The 21480-nt window shown below is 38.1% G+C and overlaps 2 protein-coding genes across 2 annotated transcripts in view; one reads left to right on the plus strand and one right to left on the minus strand.

Moving 5' to 3' along the window:
* gprc5ba (G protein-coupled receptor, class C, group 5, member Ba) lies at window positions 1–11556 on the plus strand. The gene is made up of 4 exons (XM_036589173.1): window positions 1–898; window positions 6842–7859; window positions 7952–8064; window positions 8753–11556. The coding sequence occupies exons 2-4, from the start codon at window positions 6881–6883 to the stop codon at window positions 8795–8797; spliced, it is 1137 nt and encodes a 378-aa protein (XP_036445066.1). The 5' UTR covers window positions 1–898; window positions 6842–6880; the 3' UTR covers window positions 8798–11556.
* Window positions 11557–12184: 628 nt separating this feature from the next.
* The window catches only part of iqck (IQ motif containing K), a 59253-nt gene continuing 49957 nt past the window's right edge, over window positions 12185–21480 (minus strand). The window contains exon 7 of the mRNA XM_036589174.1: window positions 12185–12885. Within this exon, the coding sequence (XP_036445067.1) occupies window positions 12674–12885 (212 nt within the window). The 3' untranslated portion in view covers window positions 12185–12673. The remainder of the gene's footprint in view (window positions 12886–21480) is intronic.

The following is a 21480-nucleotide window of genomic DNA, read 5'->3' on the forward strand; positions in this document are numbered from 1 at the left end:
TCTTGACTGATCGAATCGAACAGCTGAGGACATGCAGTTGAGCCAACTGGAAAACAGGAGACTGATTACTAAAAGCCTCACCGCTTTTAACCGCTACTATATAAGCAGTCGTGGAATATAGTGTAGCGGACTTTATTTAAGGATAATCATATTTTTTCAAGTGTGGCAGAGCTGTTTAGTGAGCGTAAAGCTCTTTGCATCTAAAGGACAATAGCCAGAACTGAGCTTGGAAACGTTGTCGTCGAATATCGACAGCTGCCACGGTCGACGAGTATTTCTCCAGCCAAGAAGGGCAACGGAGGATTTCGTTGCTTTCTGAAAGCGTCAGGTTTTATCCAACAAGCACCGCAAATCAGACAACACCGAACGCCAGTTTGTCAAATACGGATAATACAGTCTGTCGGGGATTGCTGAGGAAAGTGAGACTCGACTAGCGGTCGTTGCTGTGCGGTGCCCTTCCAGTGATCCAAGCGGATTAAATGAACGATATTTTTCTCCCTTGTGTAGGGTTCGGATCTTTTATTCGTTGAGGTATATTCTGGTTTGTTTAACAAGAAGGTGTTGTACACTAAACGCATTATTGAACAAAGGATCTACACGGATTACAGTCCTATTCTGCAACAGAATACGAATAAGAATCTCAGTGGACTCTTTACACTGTTTTGCAATGTGTATTAATGCAGTAACGCTTGTTTAAGGCTCCCAATAGAAATCTGCACCACAAAAAATAGTCACTCAGGTCGCATAGAAGTGGGCTGCTGAGACGTGTATAGGATAGATATTGCTAACATCACCAGGGTTGAAAATCCGAAATGTGACATTTTTCCATTTGCCCTCAAAAACGTCCGTCACGTAACCGCTGCATTTGCTTGCTGAGGATCTGTTTACACCGGTCAAGGTATGTTCATTTGCTATGACAGCTTTTGCACATCCTTTACTTTTTTGTTGTATAATGCTAATTTATTAATTAATTATTTCATTCTATTTCTGCATGTGTTTATGTATAGATTTCATTCATATCTGGGTGATACAAGTATAGCTAATTCATTATCAAATCATTATATATGTTGTGAAATTAAGTTGGGCTGAGATGTTTAATGAGCAGTTTAACTACTCGAAATAACCTGTTTTACGCACTGAAAGGTATTGTACATTTTTCCTAATAAGTGTTTTAATGAAGAAGGTGGAGTGCTGAGATCTCAGAGAAAAGATTTTGCCATGCTTTGACAACTAAAACTGGCCTAGCTCTTGTCAAATGCATAAGCATTTTGAACACAATTTCATCAGTTGTTTAGGGCAGTATCTAAGTGGGCAAAATTATACTAAAACAGCATTTCCTAACAGGATTATTATGGGGTCAGGGATCCTAAAAGCATTTTAAGGCCTAAGTACACCTTTTGACTTTTATTTCAGTCTTAAAGAAAACAGCACTCAGACAACATGAAAGAAAGTTGAATGTAGCTTGATTCTGTGTGTCTGCATAGCGTGGAATTACTTGACACTCATATATATATATATATATATATATATATATATATATATATATATATATATATATATATATATATATATATTGTGTCATGTTTTGTGCATGTGTATGTGTGTGTGTGTTGTTGTTGTTGTTTCTGCACCAGAGGTGGAGCTGTGTTTATTTTGATGTAAGCCTATGTTGTCCTGACTAGTCATAGAAAGAAGAAAGAGAGGCACAGGGAAGATATACAATCACACACACATATACATACAAACAAAAAAAGAGAGAGTAAACATGCTAATAGAAAAATATACTTGAATGTCAAAATATCTTCACATAACAAAGTAATTTCAACCGTAGAGTGTAAAGTCTCTAACAGCATTACTGGACTTTGTGGGAAAGCAGCATGTATTTAATCACTCTACTTTTGGATTTAACTAATGCAAATAACTAATAATGAACTAATGCAAATGTTGTTTGAATAACTTTATGCAACTGGAACCTACTGCTCTGTTCTTTGTAAGGATTCCTTTTTTAATCATAATCTAATTCAAACACAGAGATGGGGAAAAGATTCAATATATTGACTTTTAATTATGTCAATTGTTAGTTTGATGTTAATGTTAATGTGCCCTAATTACTAGAAGCAGAGATGCCTTGAGATAACTGAGGGAATAGCTGCACTTCCTAATCAATATAACAATTATTTGTTTCGCTCTTTCCCTTTCTGACCTGCATTTCTATAATTGACCAGGTCTGTTAATAACTGTGGAGTAAGAGATGGTACATGACTTGTAGACTTATGAAATGATTCTATCTTACTGGGATTTGTTAAAAATGACCTGACTGGATAGGTCCTGATGTAGAAGAGTTGTGTGAAGGTTTAATGACATTGCACATTTCTAAAAGTGATGTTGGGATAGTGGTTAGAGTGGTTAAAAAGGGTTAGAAAATTGGGAAGTGAAAAAAATGTAATCAGTGATGGAGACATTTGGAAATATCTACAGTTCACATTAATATACACAACAACCTGTATGATCCAGGTCACATTTTTATTGTATTACTTTCACTTCAGTAATTCCTTGTGGTCTATTAAACACAAGTTTGTTCATTATAAATGCTAAATTATAAATTACATTTAATTATATAGATATTCATTAATTAATTATATAAATTAATTGTCTTGTCCACTTTCAGAGTCCCTCATCCCTTTTGAGGCACACATCATACTTTTTAGAGAATGTTACACAGTTATATGTATTCATTACTAATAAGGGGTGAAATTGCCATATGGAACAAAGTGCCTCATTTGTGGAAGTTAGATTTATACCAGGCTTAAAGATAAATAAATCTTACTGCAAACATCCTACATGATGGGACGTTATGAGAATAAATGTTACAGAAACAGACTTGATTCTGGAATACATGGAAACATCAAGCACAAGCTTGGGTCTTGAGGACAAATGCTTTATCTAGTCTCTTTTCTACGATAATGTTTCATGTCTTCCCTGTTCTGACACACTAGATTTATCTCTTCCCAAAAGTACAAACATTATAATTAGTAGTTTAGCTTACCTGGAAGTACATGATTCTAGAGGATTTGCTGGTACTTACTCATGTTGCTAGCTAAAAATATACAATACAAAATGAAGCATTATATATAGATATCATATAAACTTTATTTACAGTTTTCAGGGCATTTGGATCACAAATTCAGGGCGTGGTAGCAGTTTTTGATAGTCCTATATTTGAGGATAATTAGGAGCATTCTTTGAATCAGTCTATTTCACTGAAATTATCACAGATCGATCCATTTCTGAAGCCCACATTTTTTTGCCAGTAATTAAAATAGTAAAATAGTAGTCTATTGCGCACATCAGTGAATTGTAACAGCAGAACTTCCAAGAAACACCATCAAAACAGGTGGAAAAGCTACAGATGGTTTGGTCTATAACAGTAATTGGTTTAACTCAATAGCATTTTTCACAATTTTTCACAAGACATAACAAACTGGTGATCATTCCTTGCTTTCATAATTTACTCTCTAAAATAGGCCATTGTAGCATTTCTAGGCTGTCAACATAGAATGGAGAGAGAGACTAGAGTTTCTGCAGTTGGGCATTACTGTAGAGAACCCACCCTGACTTAAAGGAGGATGCTGTGCTCTGGCCATGCAGTAGAACTGGAAAGAGCTGGTTTTTTTCTGTTACATAAGAGGAAAAGATAGAAGGAGGGAGAAATGAGTGAGGTAAGATAGTTGGAGAAAAGGAGGGGAGGGTGCATTTATGATTGGACAAGCGTTTGGAGAGGGAAGGGAGGGAAAGCAGCTCTTTCACAGCACATCTTCAAATGTGACAGCATCAGGAGCTCTAGCGGGGGAAGGTAGAGAGAGAAGGGAGTGGGCACTAATACTAAAAGCAATGGAGATTTAATTGGTGAGAAGGAGAGAGGGTTCCTTTCATTCTACTCGCAGGACCTTAACATTTCCAGTATCTCCAAAGTCTATACTGATGAGGGTCTGCTGCAGTTTTCTGTGCTTCTATGAGTGATTAGGTGTAAGAGGTGGATAATTGAGACAGACAGGCAGTGAAGGAGAGGTCTTCCCTAGTGTTTCTTAGTCTAAATAATTTCTGTGTGTTCATAAGCTTTGATTAATATTGGAAGTTATGGTTAGGGGGAGAAAGCTGTTGTTGATGTACAGAGCCCCTCTGCCCTTCCTCCCTACTGCTCTGTGAGATGATTTGCCATGGCAGTCATGGCCTCTGCCGGAATACAACATTAGGGGAACATGGCACTAGTGCTGTCTGAGGAAACACCCCCCATACCCACCCACCCCCAACAACCAACCTCACACACATTTGATTACTGCAACAGACTTATGCATTACAAAATGAAATCAGTCAGGATTTGTTTGTTTGTTTGTCAAAAGTAGAATATTATGTTTGTTTAAAAATATTATAAAAACAATATTATCACTTGACAGTAGATGATGTTCAATCAAATGACCATGGATATTACTATCCAGTATACTGGACATTGTAATTAAGCATGTAAAATCAACAAGATTTTCAAAAATAAATATATTTATTATCATTATGGATATGGTAATGTAAATCAGTGTATATGATTTGTGTTAAAAAGCTCTTTGTTATTATTATGATATAAAATTATTATGAAAATTATTTAATATTGTAGAAGCCATTCATACAGAAGTCTACATGATTTGTCATGGCAGGATTTTAAGTTTGCATGATGGACCTTAATATATTTTTTGCAGCCTTTCTGTGTGTTCCCGGCAGTTCCATTTCATTAACTTTTTGTGCACCTGTACACAAAGTAAACACAGGAACAGTTCAGTGCTTGCTTTGTGTTTTGATATGTTGGCAATAATAACTATGTTCATTTTTCAGAAACTCACATTTCATGTGCCTAAGTCCAAATGTCCAGTATACTGGACACTGAATATTACATGTTTTCTAGTAAACAAAAAATTCAATTCACATATATTATATTATTTAGTATGCAGCAGAGAACATGTTTCACAGGAAAACACTTTCGTTTTTGAAGTGTTTAGTCTCAGGACTGAGGATGATAAGCTCATTCTGAAATTAATTCCTGCTACACATTCAAAAATGTTGGGACTGGGGCTCATGAAGTCTAGGAATGTTGTGAAATATTTAAAAAAACATTATACTTGAGTATATAAAGAGCATAGGCATAGTCTTCTGTGAGCTAGGATGGGTTAAAACTTGCCACTTTGCCAAAAAATGCATAGGTGAATAATCCAACAGTTTAAGAACAACATTCCACAGCGAGCGACTGCAAAGATTTTTGGATGTTCCACCCTTTATGGTGAATAATATCATCAAAAGATTCAGGGAATCTCTGTGTGTAAAGGGCGATGCCAAAAATCACAACTGATTGATCATGACCTTTGATCCCTCAAACGGCACTGCATTGAACACTGGCATGCTTCTGTGAAGGATATCACCGCATAGACACAGAAAAACCATTGTCAAGAAACACTTTTTGTTACTGCATCCACCTCTTTTTTAATGTGCTGCATGCATCAAATTGTAATGAGTGTGTGTTTACAAAAAGAACAATATAATTTAAAAGGTAAAACATCATATGTGTTTTTATACTGTTTTGAATTTAATACAGGCCAAACAGAATTTACTAATTACTGCTTTTACTAGCAATTCACACACACAGAGAATGCAGACTGTACAAGGATGCAATAATCTGGATTCATTTCATTTTTTATACATATAATAATATAATATAATAATATATAATAACATACAATAATATTAGATCATATAATTTTTATACATATAAATATAAAGATATTAATTCTTTAACAATAATCTAGAGCAAATAGAAGGCAGGCTGTTTCCATTGCTTTGATTAAATGACAGCTGACGCTTTCTTTACACTGTGGTTTTCCAAGTTTCTGGCCACCCATGAGTCACCCAGACTGGGTGTTGAAATAACGATCACCTATTGCTTCTGGCTTTACAAGAGTTGGTAATGATCAAAAGATGCACTCATCAAACATATAACCTTTAACATGCTGCCTTTCTTTCATGTAGAATGACCTCTGTTTAAATGTTTGAAACTGGATCTGAAACTGGATAACTGAAAACCATTTAGGCCCAGCTTTAGGCTAAAGGGCATAGCTAATTTTGAACCTCTACCAAGCAAAGGCACTGGGTGTCATTTGTGCTCTATGTCAATATACAACATTTCCTACCAGCCACTTAAAGATGTTTGATAATTATATATATATATTTATATATCTTGTATTCGTTTTATACTGTAAAAAAATTGTATACCATATAAAAGAATGTGGCACAAATTTTGTAACACATTGTATGACATGAATTGGAATGATGCTTACAGCAACATGGTTACAATCATTGCTTTGAGTATTACCCTCCTGCCTTTAATTCCAGGTGGTCATAAAGATGTAAATTTTTAAGGAAACATTTAGTAGTCTTTTGCTGTGAAAGACCAGAGTTCACACACACACACACACACACACACACACACACTATTATAAAAGAATAATTAGGCAGTATCTGATGTAACAGTCTCTGCTTTATATTTCTCTTAAGAAATGAATTTGATTTCTCTGATTAACAGTGCATAAATAGTGGTTTGAATGTTTTTATCTCACAGATCTGATGCTTCACTATATCATGGATTAGCTTCAGTACCAAACTGTGATATTTAGCTTTTTGTATTGGATTTTATGCATTGGATATTTAGGAATATCTAATCTCCTTTGTTGACTTTTTGTGAAGAGGATGGAGGTTTGGGTTGGTAGAGCAATAATGTGTCTCTTCTTTTCACTCTCTCTGTCAGGTGGCATATTTTCCAGTGCTGATCTTTCTCCTTCCTATTATGGTCATGAGTTTTGCTCAGAAAGAAGAGCCTGCAGTACCACGGGGCTGTGGATTTGGCCTGACACGCCCCTATACTCTCCTGTGTGACCTGGAGACTGTTTGGGGTGTGGTGGTGGAGGGCTTGGCTGGTGGAGGCACTCTGGCTGCCATCCTTTTGGCTCTGGTGCTGCTATGTCGCCTTCGTTCAGTGACCGAGGCCGAGAAGCGAAGCGGCGTGGGCCCCATTCTCCTGCTGCTTGTGGGCATCGTTGGTCTTTTCGGCCTGAGCTTTGCCTACCTCATCGAGCATAATGAGAGCCTGTGTGTGATACGTCGCGCCTTATGGGGAGCCCTGTTTGCTCTCTGTTTCTCCTGTATGCTGGCCCAGGGTGTAAGGCTGCGGCAGTTGGTACGAGAGCAACGTTGCCCTGGCGGATGTGCTCTCACTGGGCTTGCTCTCGGTCTGGCAGCAGTCCAGGGCATTGTGGCAGCTGAGTGGTTGCTCTTAACAGTGCTGCGACAGGGTCAGCCCGCCTGCCAGTATGAGCCACTGGACTTTGCCTTGGCCTGCTCTTATGTGCTGGCACTTTTGCTTGCTGCCCTAGTAGCAGCAGTGCTAGCACTGTGCGGGAGGGCTCAGCCTTGGCGCTGTAATGCTGTATGGCTTCTTGTCTCCTGCCTGCTGTCCATTTTACTGTGGGCTGCCTGGATGGGCTTCTACCTCTACGGCAACGCAGCACTGGGGAAAGCTCCAGAATGGGATGAGCCTGCATTGGCTGTGGCATTGGTAGCACAGGGCTGGCTATTGCTGCTATGCCATGCTGCACCTGAGGCCCATGGCTGTCTACAACCTCCACCGCAGCCTTCTGCTCCGGACTACTTTGACACCTCACAGAACTCTTCACGCTTGAGGGAAACCAGTTTTGATGAAGATATTCCACTCTCACACAGACAGTTTGTAGAGAATCAGGGATATGCATTTGATGAAAATGCTGCAGGTATATACCTCTTAAATAAAACAAAGAATAATTCTGAAAAAATGATTGAAACTGAAAAATGAAGAAATGCTAATATATCTTTTCACTGTTAGGGCTGAGGAGTGGAGGCCACCATAATGGTAACACAGGAACCAGACCCAGCGCCCCTTTCCGCAGTAATGTCTACCAACCAACTGAGATGACCATGATACTGAATGGGGGAACAGTGAGTATATCATCTTTATTTTACCACTTATAAAACAGATGTCAGATCCTGAAGAACCATCTTCCTCATTGTTAATGTGGATCTCTATCTAGTTTGTTCAGATCAAGTATATATGTTGACTTCTGCCCCCTCACTTCCACTATAAATATAAATTAACCCTGCCAACAGTGCAGAACAACATCCGGGAGCACACAAAATGCATTCACGCAAAGAAAGAGCAGTATTTCAGTCTAAAGAGACATTGAGCTACACTGAGGAGACTTCTTGTGTCATCTGTGTGTCCAAGTTGAAAAGATTAGAGTAGTAGCAGCATCTTTACCCTAAACCTGTATTGTGTTTGTCTGTGAACAGAGTGAGAAAAACTGAAAAACCTTCTTCCCACTTGGCAAGATACTACAGAGAAATGGTTAGCTTTGGTTTCAGAGTAACTGAAGAACTGTGGCTAAATATCAGAATAAAACCAAAGCTATTAAGGGAAGAAGATTTTTACAGTTTTGAATCAGACAAGTGCCTTCCCCACTGAGTAGCCCAGTTTATTAAATGCTTGGGGTCAGTTAATTAATTTACATCGAAAATGTTTGTTTAAACAACACTGCAGCCACTGAAATACACTGAGAAACACTGTTATACTAAGCTATGTGTGCCTTGACTTCTTTTTGATTAAATCTTTTAATGTTTTAATGCATAGGTCCCATCTGCACCCCCCACATACACAGGAAGGCAGCTGTGGTAAAGGAGCACTGGACAAAGAGGAGATGGAAAGAAGCATGAAGGACAAAAGATCCTGAATTTGGAGGGCAAAGCCCTGATGGCACTAATGATCCTAACTTTTGTAGGAATGACCCCCAGCACTGCAGTGTGACTGGAATGAGTGAGGACTCTTGACTTGTGTATATGTGTGAGTGTTTGACCTTGTAGCTTCCAAGAATTGAAGGAGCACTGCAAAGAATACTGTGATTTATAGCTGTGGTTATGTCCCAGAGTTGAACAAAATATGGATTACTTTCAACAATTACCTTGTCAAAGTAAACAGAGCAAATATTGGTGATTTTTAGTCATCACTGTCTTGCTCTACAGGTGTGTTTGAGTTTTACTTTTACTTATTTATTTTGTTAATTATTATTTTAAACTCGTTTCATCTTATTATTACTATTGTCTCTTCTTTCAAAATACATAAGAATACATAAGTTTGACAATCCACAGTCACTTCAGATGCATTTCTTCAAGTTGATATTCAGGGTAAATAGAAGAAAAATCTAACCTGCTTGGCATGTGTGTGTGTGAGAAGGATTGCTTGTTTACCTTCCACTTACACTGCAGTGTCAGGCTGCGTGACCTGCCACAAAGCCTTTTCCTTTCAAGACCCTGGGCTTAAACTTCAGTCCGTCTAATGATAGGCACTGCTTGGTTATGTATATTTAAAACTTCTCGATAGTCCCTCTTCCCAGCAGTCTAACTGGCTATACTCTGCCACCCTATTAACACCAGCCTAAATTACAGCAAGTTGGTTTGAGAATAGTGGGATGTGGGGGAAGACATGGTTGGGTATCGGGATGGATTGTGAATCTAGGTCAGATGTCTGCCATCAAACACACTCATACACATACACACATGCACACACACACACCCACCCCCATTATTCTTTTTTACTACTGTCACCTTATATACAGTATAAATTAGAAGATTTGCACAAAGGAGGTGACAGATTTTTTTGAGAGTGATATAAGATTGGACTGTGAGTGTTGCCATGCCAGTACTAAGATGGACTCCGTCAAAGAGCTTTATCACTGGAAGGGATTGCTGGGTAGATGAATAACATACTGTGATTTGTTATATAAAGATCTGTCATTGGCTTGGTTTCCCGTAAGTCAGATTGGGTAAAATGATGAGGAATTGTATATATAAAGATAAGTTGAGAAGGACGGATAGTGATACTGTGTTTCTGACTGTGATAGTTCATTATTAGTTACAACATGGATACACCCTGCCTGTGGGAAATGATCAACTGTGTACCTGTGTATGTCTGTGTGAGGGAGAGAGACAGAGTGTGAATGAGTGTGGAGTGGATGGCAGTGCTTTTTCTCTGTGTTGTCAGGAAACACTTCTCTCCTTTCTCTGCCTGTGTTGATGTCCTGTGCCAAGGCAGACTCAGTTTTATACAGGGTCTCTGTGTAAATTCATTCCCTTCTCCTAGGTAATTGAAATGTACATACTAGTGACTTTTCCTGTGTTTTTTCTTTTTCTTTTTACTAAACATAACAATAAGGAGACAGCCTTCTCAATAAAGTAAAAAAATCCCCTTTTCCTGTTGTGGAACTGCTGAATTGGTGTCCCCTTGACTTTTTGCACATTTTGGATTTTTTTAAAAATAGTATTTCAAATAATTAACCAATTTTCTTTCATAGATACAAATTCAGTTTTGATTAAGGGATCGTGTCAACTTTTAGTTTCCTTTGATGTATCTTTTTAACAATATCATTTTAGTGAATGAAAATGTAGACACCCCCCCTCCTTTTTCTAATAATGCTCATTATTACACTATTTTGGGTTAGAGCTGTATATGACACAGAGTGATAACATCGCTAAATGTGGTTTAAAAAAAAAATAAAATAAAAAAAACTTAACCACACAGTGACTGGGATCACAAACCACTAGTGGCACTACAGTGAAGGTATAACATGGAATAAATCTTTTAAGAAAGCCTTATAACACAGCATTAAGAGTATAATAACAGGCCTTTTTGTTGCTGATGGAGTGCACAAACAAGGCACATTACTGTGGTAAATACACAGTCCCACATACAGGTTTATTGTGAAATATGTATGTGTGCAAATAGGAGCTATATATACATATACACACATACATACTTTGTAGAATTTGCACTTATCAACTATGTGTATGTGCATGCTCACATCCACATTAAAAGTTCTGTGTCAGTTTGTGTGACATCAAGCTCAATGTATTATATGATGGCACAAACATGTCTTGCATTTCTTGAATCACAACATAGTGATGGAAATTAATGTGTCTGATGTGTTAAAAATAATAAAGAGGATAGACCAAAATGCCCTTTAAGCTTCCTACAACAGCATCAATGCACTTCAACAGCACTTCCTCTGATGTTCTGGGGCTGAAGGTAAAGAAAGTGAAAGACAGTAGTTCCAGGTACATCTTCTCCCTGTTCAATAATTATAGTAAAAAGGTGGTGAGATTTACACATTACACTGTTTGTGAGGTTGGTATTCCTGACCCCATTTGTGTTAATGTATAGCTTGAGTCCTGATTTTTTTTATGTGGTTTAAATTACCCACTCCTTAATTGTCTTATCTTCAGACAATTAGGGACAGTTGATAGGAGTGGTGCCAGTTTATCATAGCTGTGACACAGCATGCCTATATGTACAACTTGTTTCCCCAATTAAAAAAAAGTTCACTGTTTCTGTAAAAGAATCCAGACAATGACTGAATAAAGTGTTATCTTTGTAGTTATTAATTGGAGTTTGTAGAATTTTTGGAGCACAAGAAGCATTCTGCACCATAAAGATAAGGTATTGTCATAAAATAATTTAATTTACTGCTGACACTGTTATACTTCATATCAAACATTTCATAAAGGGCATAGCCCAAGCTTGGTATCTAGCACAGCCCAGAGATTTTATACTGCACATTTCTTTGTCCTATAAAATAACATGTCTTGGCCATAGGATTTATATATTCATTCATTTAATTTAAATTTTTTTTTTATCCCATCCAACTGAGGCACACATTGACAAGGAGCTGTAACACACACTTAATTAAATTACACTCTTTACATTAGCTAGGCTCAGAAATGGAATCAACATACAAGGAATTTGTGAGAGGACTGGTCCAAATACATTATCTTTCAATTTGCTGTCTTTTAAATATCTGATAAGCTGTGGTAGTTCCACAAAACCCAGTCAGAACATTTGAAAATGTACCAGATTAAGAAAAATAAATTTTCCTCTTAGTCCCAATTCATAGTTGGATAATTAATTATTATTTAGCGTATCCACAGTAATACAGTGGATAAAAATAGTTGCTGGTCGGATCTTTAAAGACAAAAGACCATATCTCAAGACTTGAAATGACGACTATGAAGCCAGTGGGCAAAATAACAGATTTTATTATGGTTTTGAATATTATAGTAGTCTGCATGCAATTTTGCTGTGCAGTATTAAGTGAGTTATTTAGCGGGTGAGATGAAGTACATCATCTGCTCTTCCTGCACGTCAGAATTTCCTGTGCTTCCCTTTCTTTCGATATGGCATCCTGTTGTACAGGACATGGAAGCATGTGGGATATCATTATCATTGTCCCTGCTTCCTGTTTAGAATGTAGGTGTAAATCCACAAACAATAAACTGTTCATCTTGTATCATCTTGGTAATATATTGGTACAGTGTTATTCCAGAAAAAAAACTGAATGAAACTGTAAACTGTGTGTGACTTTGCACATGAGTAGTTTTAGAGCATCTTTATATACTTAACAGAATAAAAGCCATTATATAACCTAATGTGGCAAGGATTATCATGAGAAAAAGCACTAAACTCCTCCCTGACTCCTAATGTAAACTGTTGATGCGGTATTCATCATTGTAACAGGTCTGTGGTGTTGGGAAGAGGCTGTTTGTGTGATATGGCACATTGTGACTCCATGATGAGAAGACCAGGGGTGACAGTGCCCTCCAGAGAGCTGTGTGGTGCAGGTGTGTTGTAAGGGGTTGGAGACACAACCTGGATCGAGACACCAGACTGACCAAGCTGGTCAGAGTCATTAACAAAGTTAGTCAACTCCGACCCAACTGCAAAAGAAAAGAGCACATACAAAGTCAAAGTCATGAAAAACTAAGGTCAAGCAAGCTGTAGGGGAGCATGTGGGCACAACCTAACACCAGGTAAAACACAACACATTTTTGTAGTTAAACAGGTTCAAGCAGAAAGTGCTTTTGATCATCTTCACATATTCTCTGCCCAAGGGCACAAACAGGAATATCCAGTCACTGGCTCATCTCAATTACGTCTAGGGTACCAGCCACCCAAAACAAAGTTTACCTGAAAAAAAAAACGGACCTTTTTGTTCAGGAAAATCTGCCAAAATGTGGCAGAAATAAGCATTTTGATGTGATTTACTAGACAGAGGTACTGCACATAAGACTGCCAAAAATTAGTAATACTGCCCAAATATTTTAAAATATTCAGTAAAGTTGTCACCAGGATCCAAATGCTGTTCCTTGCTGCACCAGACTGAGCCATGGTCCTTTGCTGATGGGGGTGTGCGTAATGGTAGGCACTTGTCCATCGTCATTGCACCTCGCTGCACTGACCCACCATTCCCCTCCAACCACCTTTATAGTAGGTGATTCTATTATCAGGATCATAGAGCTCCAATCAGCCACTGTCCACTCTGTCTCTGGTGCCAAAGTCTTGGCCACTGCACAGCTGCTCTCTAGCATTTTAGAGAGGTACCACTTTGTGCAGAATATAGATATACGTGTAGGCTGTAATGAAATTGGAGCTCAGAGCACAGAGCTGTTAAAAAGGGACTTTACATATCTGCTATCTTCCATCAAAGACTGTGGCAAATTGTTTTTTATTTCTGGCCCAATCCCGCCGCTGGGTAGAGATGCAGAACATTTTAGCCACATTTTAAATCTTCACAGTTGGCCCCAAAAAACCTGCTTCTCCATTAGTTTCACTTTTATTGACCATTTTAATCTCTTCTGGAACCGCCCCTCCTTTTATAGATTTGATGGGATTCACGCAAATAGACTTGGTTCACAGATTTTGTAATGTATTTTATTCTGTTTTGAACTGTAAATGACTACTGAATATCAGTAATCTTCACTCGAGTATTCCAGAATCAGTAGTAGACCTAGGATCAGCTCTTCATCCCAAGACAAATGCTATGCAAAAAGTGGTTTTCTAAACAGAAATAATCTTATCATCATTGAGCTCTCTGCCATCATGCCGCTCTCAGTCTTTCGAATCCAACAATGCGATAAACTCCATAAAAGATCCTATAAGTTTGAAGAAAAAAAAAAATAAAGGGCCTAGGCACAAACCACCTAAACATCAGGAGCTCAAAAGCATAAAATGGGCCAACTGAAAGCCATGATCACACAATTTGATCCAGATATTATAGTACTTACAGAAACCTGGCTTAGACACTCCATCTTTGATGCCAATATGGCTTTAAATGACTTCATGCTTTATAAGACAGACAGAAAGAGGTGGCGGAGAAGCAATTTATATTAAAGCAAATATTCTGGCAAATATACTAACTGCAGTTTCTAAAAAATGCTTTGAATCCATATCTCTGAAGGTGTGTTAAGAGAAAAATAATTATTTTAATAGGAATATGTAGGCCTCCTTCTGCTCCTTCTTCTGCAACTGACGAATTAGCTGATTTTTTTTTTTTATTTCAGGATACTGCTTCAGAATTGTGATCTTTGGTGATTTTAATCTGAATGAACTAATACATCCGATCACTATAAGGACATTTGTGGCAGCCGCATACTTGCACAACTTATTACTGAATCGACAAGTGTCATGTCGGTTCAGCAGTCATGACCCCACATGCTCTGTGCCTGTGTGTAGGACGGTGTGTATTATGACTTTCTTTGTTTAGAAGCTCCTCATTGTAGGCCTTTGCCAGTATGTGGAGGCCCTGAATTTGTATGTGCGCTTAAGTCCTGTGGCCTAGGTAGTACTAAAATGTATATGTAACAATGTGTTTACATCAGATTTATTTAATAGTAAATCAACAATTTAAATATTTAATAAAACATTTAATTTAGTACTTGGCATCAAATAGTTTGTAATCAATAACTGCCTGCTGTCTCCAACCAACAGGGTTTTTTTATTGCTGTTTGAATGCTCCAGGGTGTCCTTTCTTTGTAATGAGCTTACATGCATGCTGTCGGCTTACATCTTATTCTAGCCAATCATATCTACCAGAGCTAGCTAGTTTGCAAGCACAGTCAGCTGTAGTTATCCAGAATTACATAACATACAATGGTCCATCCAAAACCTTTGTTGCACTTGGCTTGCTCATTGAAGCTTGGACCCAGATTTTCTGTAATGCTGCTTTGTGGCAACACCTTAAAAGTGCACCTTAAAAGTGTATTTATATAAACTTTGACTTGATTTCACCTGACTGCATTATCAGGCTAGCTAAGTGATAAAGCAGCATCAACCTGAACCACGATAACTCCACTGAACTGCAATTAAGCTTGCTTGTCTACACCCTTGTATTAACTCTCCACCAGGTTATGCTGTTACGAGCTGCCTGATGCCTGATGACTGTATCAATTAGTCAATGTTTTAGATGAGCTTCCATGTTTGCTTGCTTATGAAAGAATATAAAAATAGTGATATATAAATGACCTGATTTTAAGTGAAAACAGTACAAAGACAAGATATTTAATGTTTCACCTTATCAAATTTAAATAAATAAATTAGTTTATGTTCATTTGTTCCAAAAAGTTGGAACGGGGCAAATAAAGACAAAAAATAGCAATGTTGTCTAATGTTCAAAAAACATCTTAAACAGGTGATGCGACCAAGCTTGCGTATATAATAAACATTTAGGAAAGGCCTGGTCCTTTACGAGCAAGGATGGATCAAGACTCGCCACTTTGCCAAAGTGAGTAATCCAACAGTTAAGAACAATGTTCCTCAATGAGCAACTACCAGAATTTTAGGTATTTAACTGTCTATGGCGCAAATCATCATCAATACAGGGTATCTAGAGAAATCTCTGTGTGTTAAGTCCAAAGTCCGAAAAAAAAACAGCTGAACGCCCATGACCTTCAATTCCTCAGATGGTGGACATGCTTCTGTGATTGATGTCACCACATGGGTTGGGGAAACCTTTGACAAACCATTGTTAACAATGTCCAGAAACACGTCTGATTTCTCTCAGCTTGAACTCATTTGAAATAGACTAAAGCAGAGTGGAAATGTGTATTGTTGATGCCTCAACCCTTTAACCCCTTTTGTTTATGGAAATAACTGACACCATGTTCTCCGGCAAAGAAGAAAAGGACCAACCAGACTGTTATCAGCTTAATTTTTAAAAGCTGAATTGGGGTATAATAGTGCCCATAACATGAGTAACTTGTGTAACTCTGTGAAGGCACCATAAACCGTTCAAGATATACAGGCCGATGCAAAAGTTGGAATACCTTTGGTCAAACGTAATGTCCTTATAGTGATCGGATGTATTAGTTCATTCAGATTAAAATAAGTTAACTTACCATCTACAAGAAAAAAACAATTTTGCATAGGACACGTTTCATGTTTTACTTTTATAATATTTTGCTGTAATGGGCAGTGTCTTTTTTCTTTTGGAAGATGTTTTTAATGTTCCAATTAAGCTGTAAATCAGGATAACGAAATGTATCGATGTCACTCTTCCCCCCCCTCCATGCTCTTCTCACACGGCTTGAAGCCCATGTGTTTGTACAATGCATTATGGATTTAAATTACATTATCTTCTAATTCAGTTAGCCAACTCACATAAACAATTTTATAAACAAGCCTTTTAAACGGAATATTTCTAATGTGGCCTAATGTAAATTCTTAATAATTAATGTAAGTTAAATTATTTGTACTTTATTTGTTGTGCATTCAGTGACATTTAAACTTACCAGGTTACATCATGCACTGTGTATGGCATTATTAGGTAATACTGTTATCTTCTCGTCCATTTTATCCAGAAGGAACTGGCTGCATGAAGAAAATTGCCAGTTGCCAGACAGTACAGTTTCCAAATTGGTCAGGCAGCTGAGATGCAACAACAAAACATGGAAAAGCCTCAGCAAACCTAACCCTCAAGCATCAAGCAACCTGAGCTAAAGCATACTGTCTAGAGTTGCCACCTCAGCCCTGTAACAGCCCTGATAACCAATGGCTTAATTTTTTAATTTAAATTTAGTGCACAGGTAGCTATGCTCACAATGCAGTCTAAAGTAGATGTCAGTTGTCAGCTCACCAACAGCTCATCTTTTCCGTACAAATGTTCCTTCATTACCGGTAATCTAATCAAAGCTATTCTTTGTATACAAAAAAGTTTAACACAATAAAAAGAAGCAGTTTAAAGTTAGAACAGGAAACACAGATAAATGAAAATGTCTGGATTTTTTAAAACTTGTATGTTACACCCATGTTACAGCCTTGTGTTACACCCAATCACAATCTCAGAGCTCTAAACATCACTACAGATTGTCTACATATTTATACATATATATACAACCCCAATTCCAGAAAAGTTGGGACGCTGTGTAAAATGTAAATAAATGTTAATAAAAACAGAATGCAATGATTTGCAAATCTCATGGACCCATATTTTATTCACAATAGAACTTGATGGCGACAACACATTTTAAAAAAGTTGGGACAGGGGCAACAAAAGGCACGAAAAGTAAGTGGTACTAATAAAAAAAAAAAACAGCTGAAGGAGTAATTTGCAACTAACTCACATGACTGGGTATAACACCGAGCGGCTCGGGTACTCATGCTGCTCACAAGGGGAAGGAGCGAGTCCCGAGCCACAGCGAGGCCGCTTCACTAAACCTCACGTTTGACCCGGGCCGAGCTGCGAGCTGGGGGATGTGACGAGGAGGCGGAGCAGCGAGCTCTCGTTCCCTCTCGGCTCGGGTGCTCACGCTGTCCTTAATGAGAGCCAGCTGAGGCTGATCTAGCTGGCAGCGTGAGCACCTTTTAAAAAGAACAGAGCGAGAGAGAGAGAGAGAGAGAGACGAGCAGCAGCAGCAACAACAAAGGACTGAAGACAGAGCTGAAAAGCTTACTTTAAAAAGGACTGAAAAGTCTAGCTTAAGCCACTGAAAAGTGGCCAGCATCGCTTTGGTTTTGTTTGCTTTGTATTTATTTGGTGTGTGAATAAAATATGGCTGCTGCTTCTCCTGCCTCCAGCGTCCTCCTTGTGCCCGGGGAAGCGCATGACGTGCTACAAGTGGGTTCAAGCGTGCATCAGGCCTAATGCTTTTTGGGTCTCATTTATATGCAGAGAGAAAAAACTGACAGGAAGTCAATGTATCAAAAGGTTTTCATTTGCCATAAACAATGAGCAGTGGTCTTTAAACATAATATTTTTTTTTTACATTCATATGTACACATCTATTAAGGTTTGTAGAACATGCAAGAGATTTGTCAACATAGATGTCAGAAATACATGACTAATGGCAAAATTTCTCACAGAGTTGCATTTGCACTCTGTATTTGCAAAGTGGTATGGTTCTCCATGTTTAACCCTTTGATATGCAAGCCATAATAAAGCCCAATGCACCCAAAATGGGCCCTTTTAGCATTGAGGAGCTAAGTGAAAGTAGGTGAGAATTTGTAAAAAAGGTTTCTAAGTGTTAAGATTACTGATCAGGGACCTTCAACAAAGATGTGCACTGAGTTTTGTTCAGATTGACCTTCTGACCTTTGTATAATACGCTGTACTCTTTGAACGAATAAACCAAAATACCAGACAAGCAGTTCAATTTCTGACATAACATGTAATTACAAAGGTATTTAGGTTAGTAAACTGAATCAAATGGTACCAACTGTTTATCTTTAGACTTTGTAATAACATAGTAATAGCATTTTTAATGATTTTAAGTGTTTTTGAGTGCTAAAGCACCCCATAAAGGCCAATCTGGATGAAAACTCCATCAGAGTCTCAATATACACAATAATTTATGGGTTTGAGATGATCGGACTAATGACAGCAATTTAAGCTAGCAATGCCCTAGCTGCAGTTATTAACTGATAGAGCAACACCATGTTGAGTCATAGTCATTTCTGGACCAATTTCAAAACATTTGCATCAAAACCCTGGGACTACTTCAAAAAGTATGTTTTTTAAACAGTTAATGAACTGTATTTTTTTAAACTTGTAATTGGAAATTTGTTTGGCACACTGTACTACATTAGACTAACATAGTTATGACCAAAAATTACAATATTTACATGTAAAATGTAATGATTGATTTTCATAAAATAGCACCCCCTAGTGGACAAATCTTTTGAAATGTCAATGCTTGTTAGGAAGTGCCTACATAGAGACACCATTCAGGTTTCATGATGATTGGTCAATGTTAAGCTTGTCAAAAGCCTGCAGAATACTGATTGGCTGATGGCAGCCATATATTTCAATGTATAGAATTGCCCTTAGAGAGTCTCTTATAGTCTGTCTAATAGATGTTACCTGCAAAATTTCAGGTTGGTTGGATGTACGAAGGCTGAGAAACAGTTTTTCAACATTCACAGCACCCACTAGCAATGTATGTGCACCAAAATTGAAACACTACCTCAGAATCTCCTATTGAATAAGCCTGTCTAGTTTGGATGAAGGATTATCGAGTTCTAGAAATTTTAATTAATTATGAATTATTTTGAATGATTCCAGAAGGATTTATTAGCATGTTGCAGCCATAGTGTTTATAAAAGTAATTTTTTTTGGACAATTATTGAGGTTCAGGCTCTTCTGATTTTTTGACACCAATTACATGAGAATCGGGTGAAAACCTAGGACTACTTCACAAAAGTAGGTTTCCATATTATGCAATTTTGCAAAAAATCAAAGTGGGCAGAGCAAAAAGTTCCACATTACAAATTAGTTTGGTTTGACCCAAAGAATCAGGAAAAAAAACGCAATTTGTGTCAAAAAATTTTCCTTTAGGAATTACAAGGCCAACTGTGTTGCGCTGTGCAAAAGTGCCCCCTTTAGGCTGACTGGGCTTATGTCATGAGCCTGAGTAGCATGAGGGAGTACTACCTACTGACCAAGTTTCATGTCTCTACGACGTATGGTTTGGTCTGGCCAGATCATTTTAGGGCAGAAAAATACTAAGAAAAATCTTGACAATTTCAATAGGGTTCTGTCCACTGTATGCTTGAACCCTAAAAAGAACGACAGAGAGAAAAGAGAGGGCGACAGTATTACCCCATTTTTCACAAAGAAAGGTGGGTGTAGTCCGTGAGTGGTAAAAATGACCCTGTTAGCTTAGCCCACAGTGAAGTAGTCTACTTTTGCTCCATTTTTTACATTAGTCACTTAATATCTTCACAGAGAAATCTGAGTGTTTACATTTCGCTCCTCTTTCAATCAGTGCAGGCAAACTTTTAGCAAGCCATTCATACTAAATCAGTTGTGCAGCCTCCCCGTCTCCCCATCCTCACACCCCTACCAACGAACCAGCCCTGTCTCCCCATCCCCATACCCCTACCAATGAACCAGCCCTGTCTACCAATCCCCCTACTAATGAACTAGCCCTGTCTCTCCATCCCCACACCCCTACCAATGACACACAACTGTATATATCAACCAAACCAGGTGATAAATTTCAATTTAGTATCAAGAACTGTGTAAAAAAAATGGATGTCATGTAACTTCCTCCTATATAATTCAGACAAAGACAGAGGATGTTCTTCTAAATCCAAAAGCTGCTAGAAATTAACCAGCCCTGTCTCCCCATACCCCTACCAATGAACCAGCACTGTCGTTCCATAACCCCACCAATGAACCAGCCCCACTCCCTGCTGAAGAAGGATGTGAGCAGCATTGTGTTGAATGACATGGCAGTTGGCATAATTGCTGGGAGTTCATGGGAATTTCTTTTTTATTAATATGTAAAAAAGAAAAATGATTGATACTTTTCAATGATTTCAATGAAAATTATTTTTACACAATTTATTTTCAAATAATGTATTCAAGAATTTTACCATTACAATTACATTTAAACTGTAAAAGCCACTAATCTCCAAAAATTCTTTCTATCAAATGTTGGAATGTTCCAGGGGCAATACATAATCCAAAAAGCCTTCAGAAAGCAGGCTTGCTATCTTGCATGGCTACTGGTACTTGATTGTAGCTACTAGCAAGGGGTAAAGAACTCCCTCAGTCCCAGAGGGAGGGCTCCAAAAACAGAAGACATGAAGGGAACTAATCCTTGATGGCAGGCAACTGTAACAAATGGAAGGGACCCGGCAGGCACTCTAACAGCTGGACCACGTGGCACAGTAGCCCTACCAACAACTCCAGAACGGGAGAGGTGATCAAAAACCTGGCATTCAGTCAGGGCTGACTTCCACCCTTTCTCAGCCATCCGTACTGCAGGAGAATGAAACAGAATATCACTATGTTTCCAAACAACTGTTGGTAGCAACGTGTCAAAACCTTTATGCCTAAAAGGCCTGGTACCAAATCTTTCTGATGCTGTATAACAGAATCAGTTGAGTCTTTTACGACCAATATACCCATGCCAGGCAAGAATTTACCAGGTACCCACTATAAGGAATATCAAGTCCATTGGCCACCTTAAGCTGAAGCCAGTTACAAAACCGTAAACAGTTTTGAACCCAAGGCTGAAAGTGTTGCCTGAAGT

The sequence above is a fragment of the Colossoma macropomum genome, unplaced genomic scaffold (genome assembly GCF_904425465.1).
Source record: "Colossoma macropomum unplaced genomic scaffold, Colossoma_macropomum, whole genome shotgun sequence".
NCBI lineage: Eukaryota > Metazoa > Chordata > Actinopteri > Characiformes > Serrasalmidae > Colossoma > Colossoma macropomum.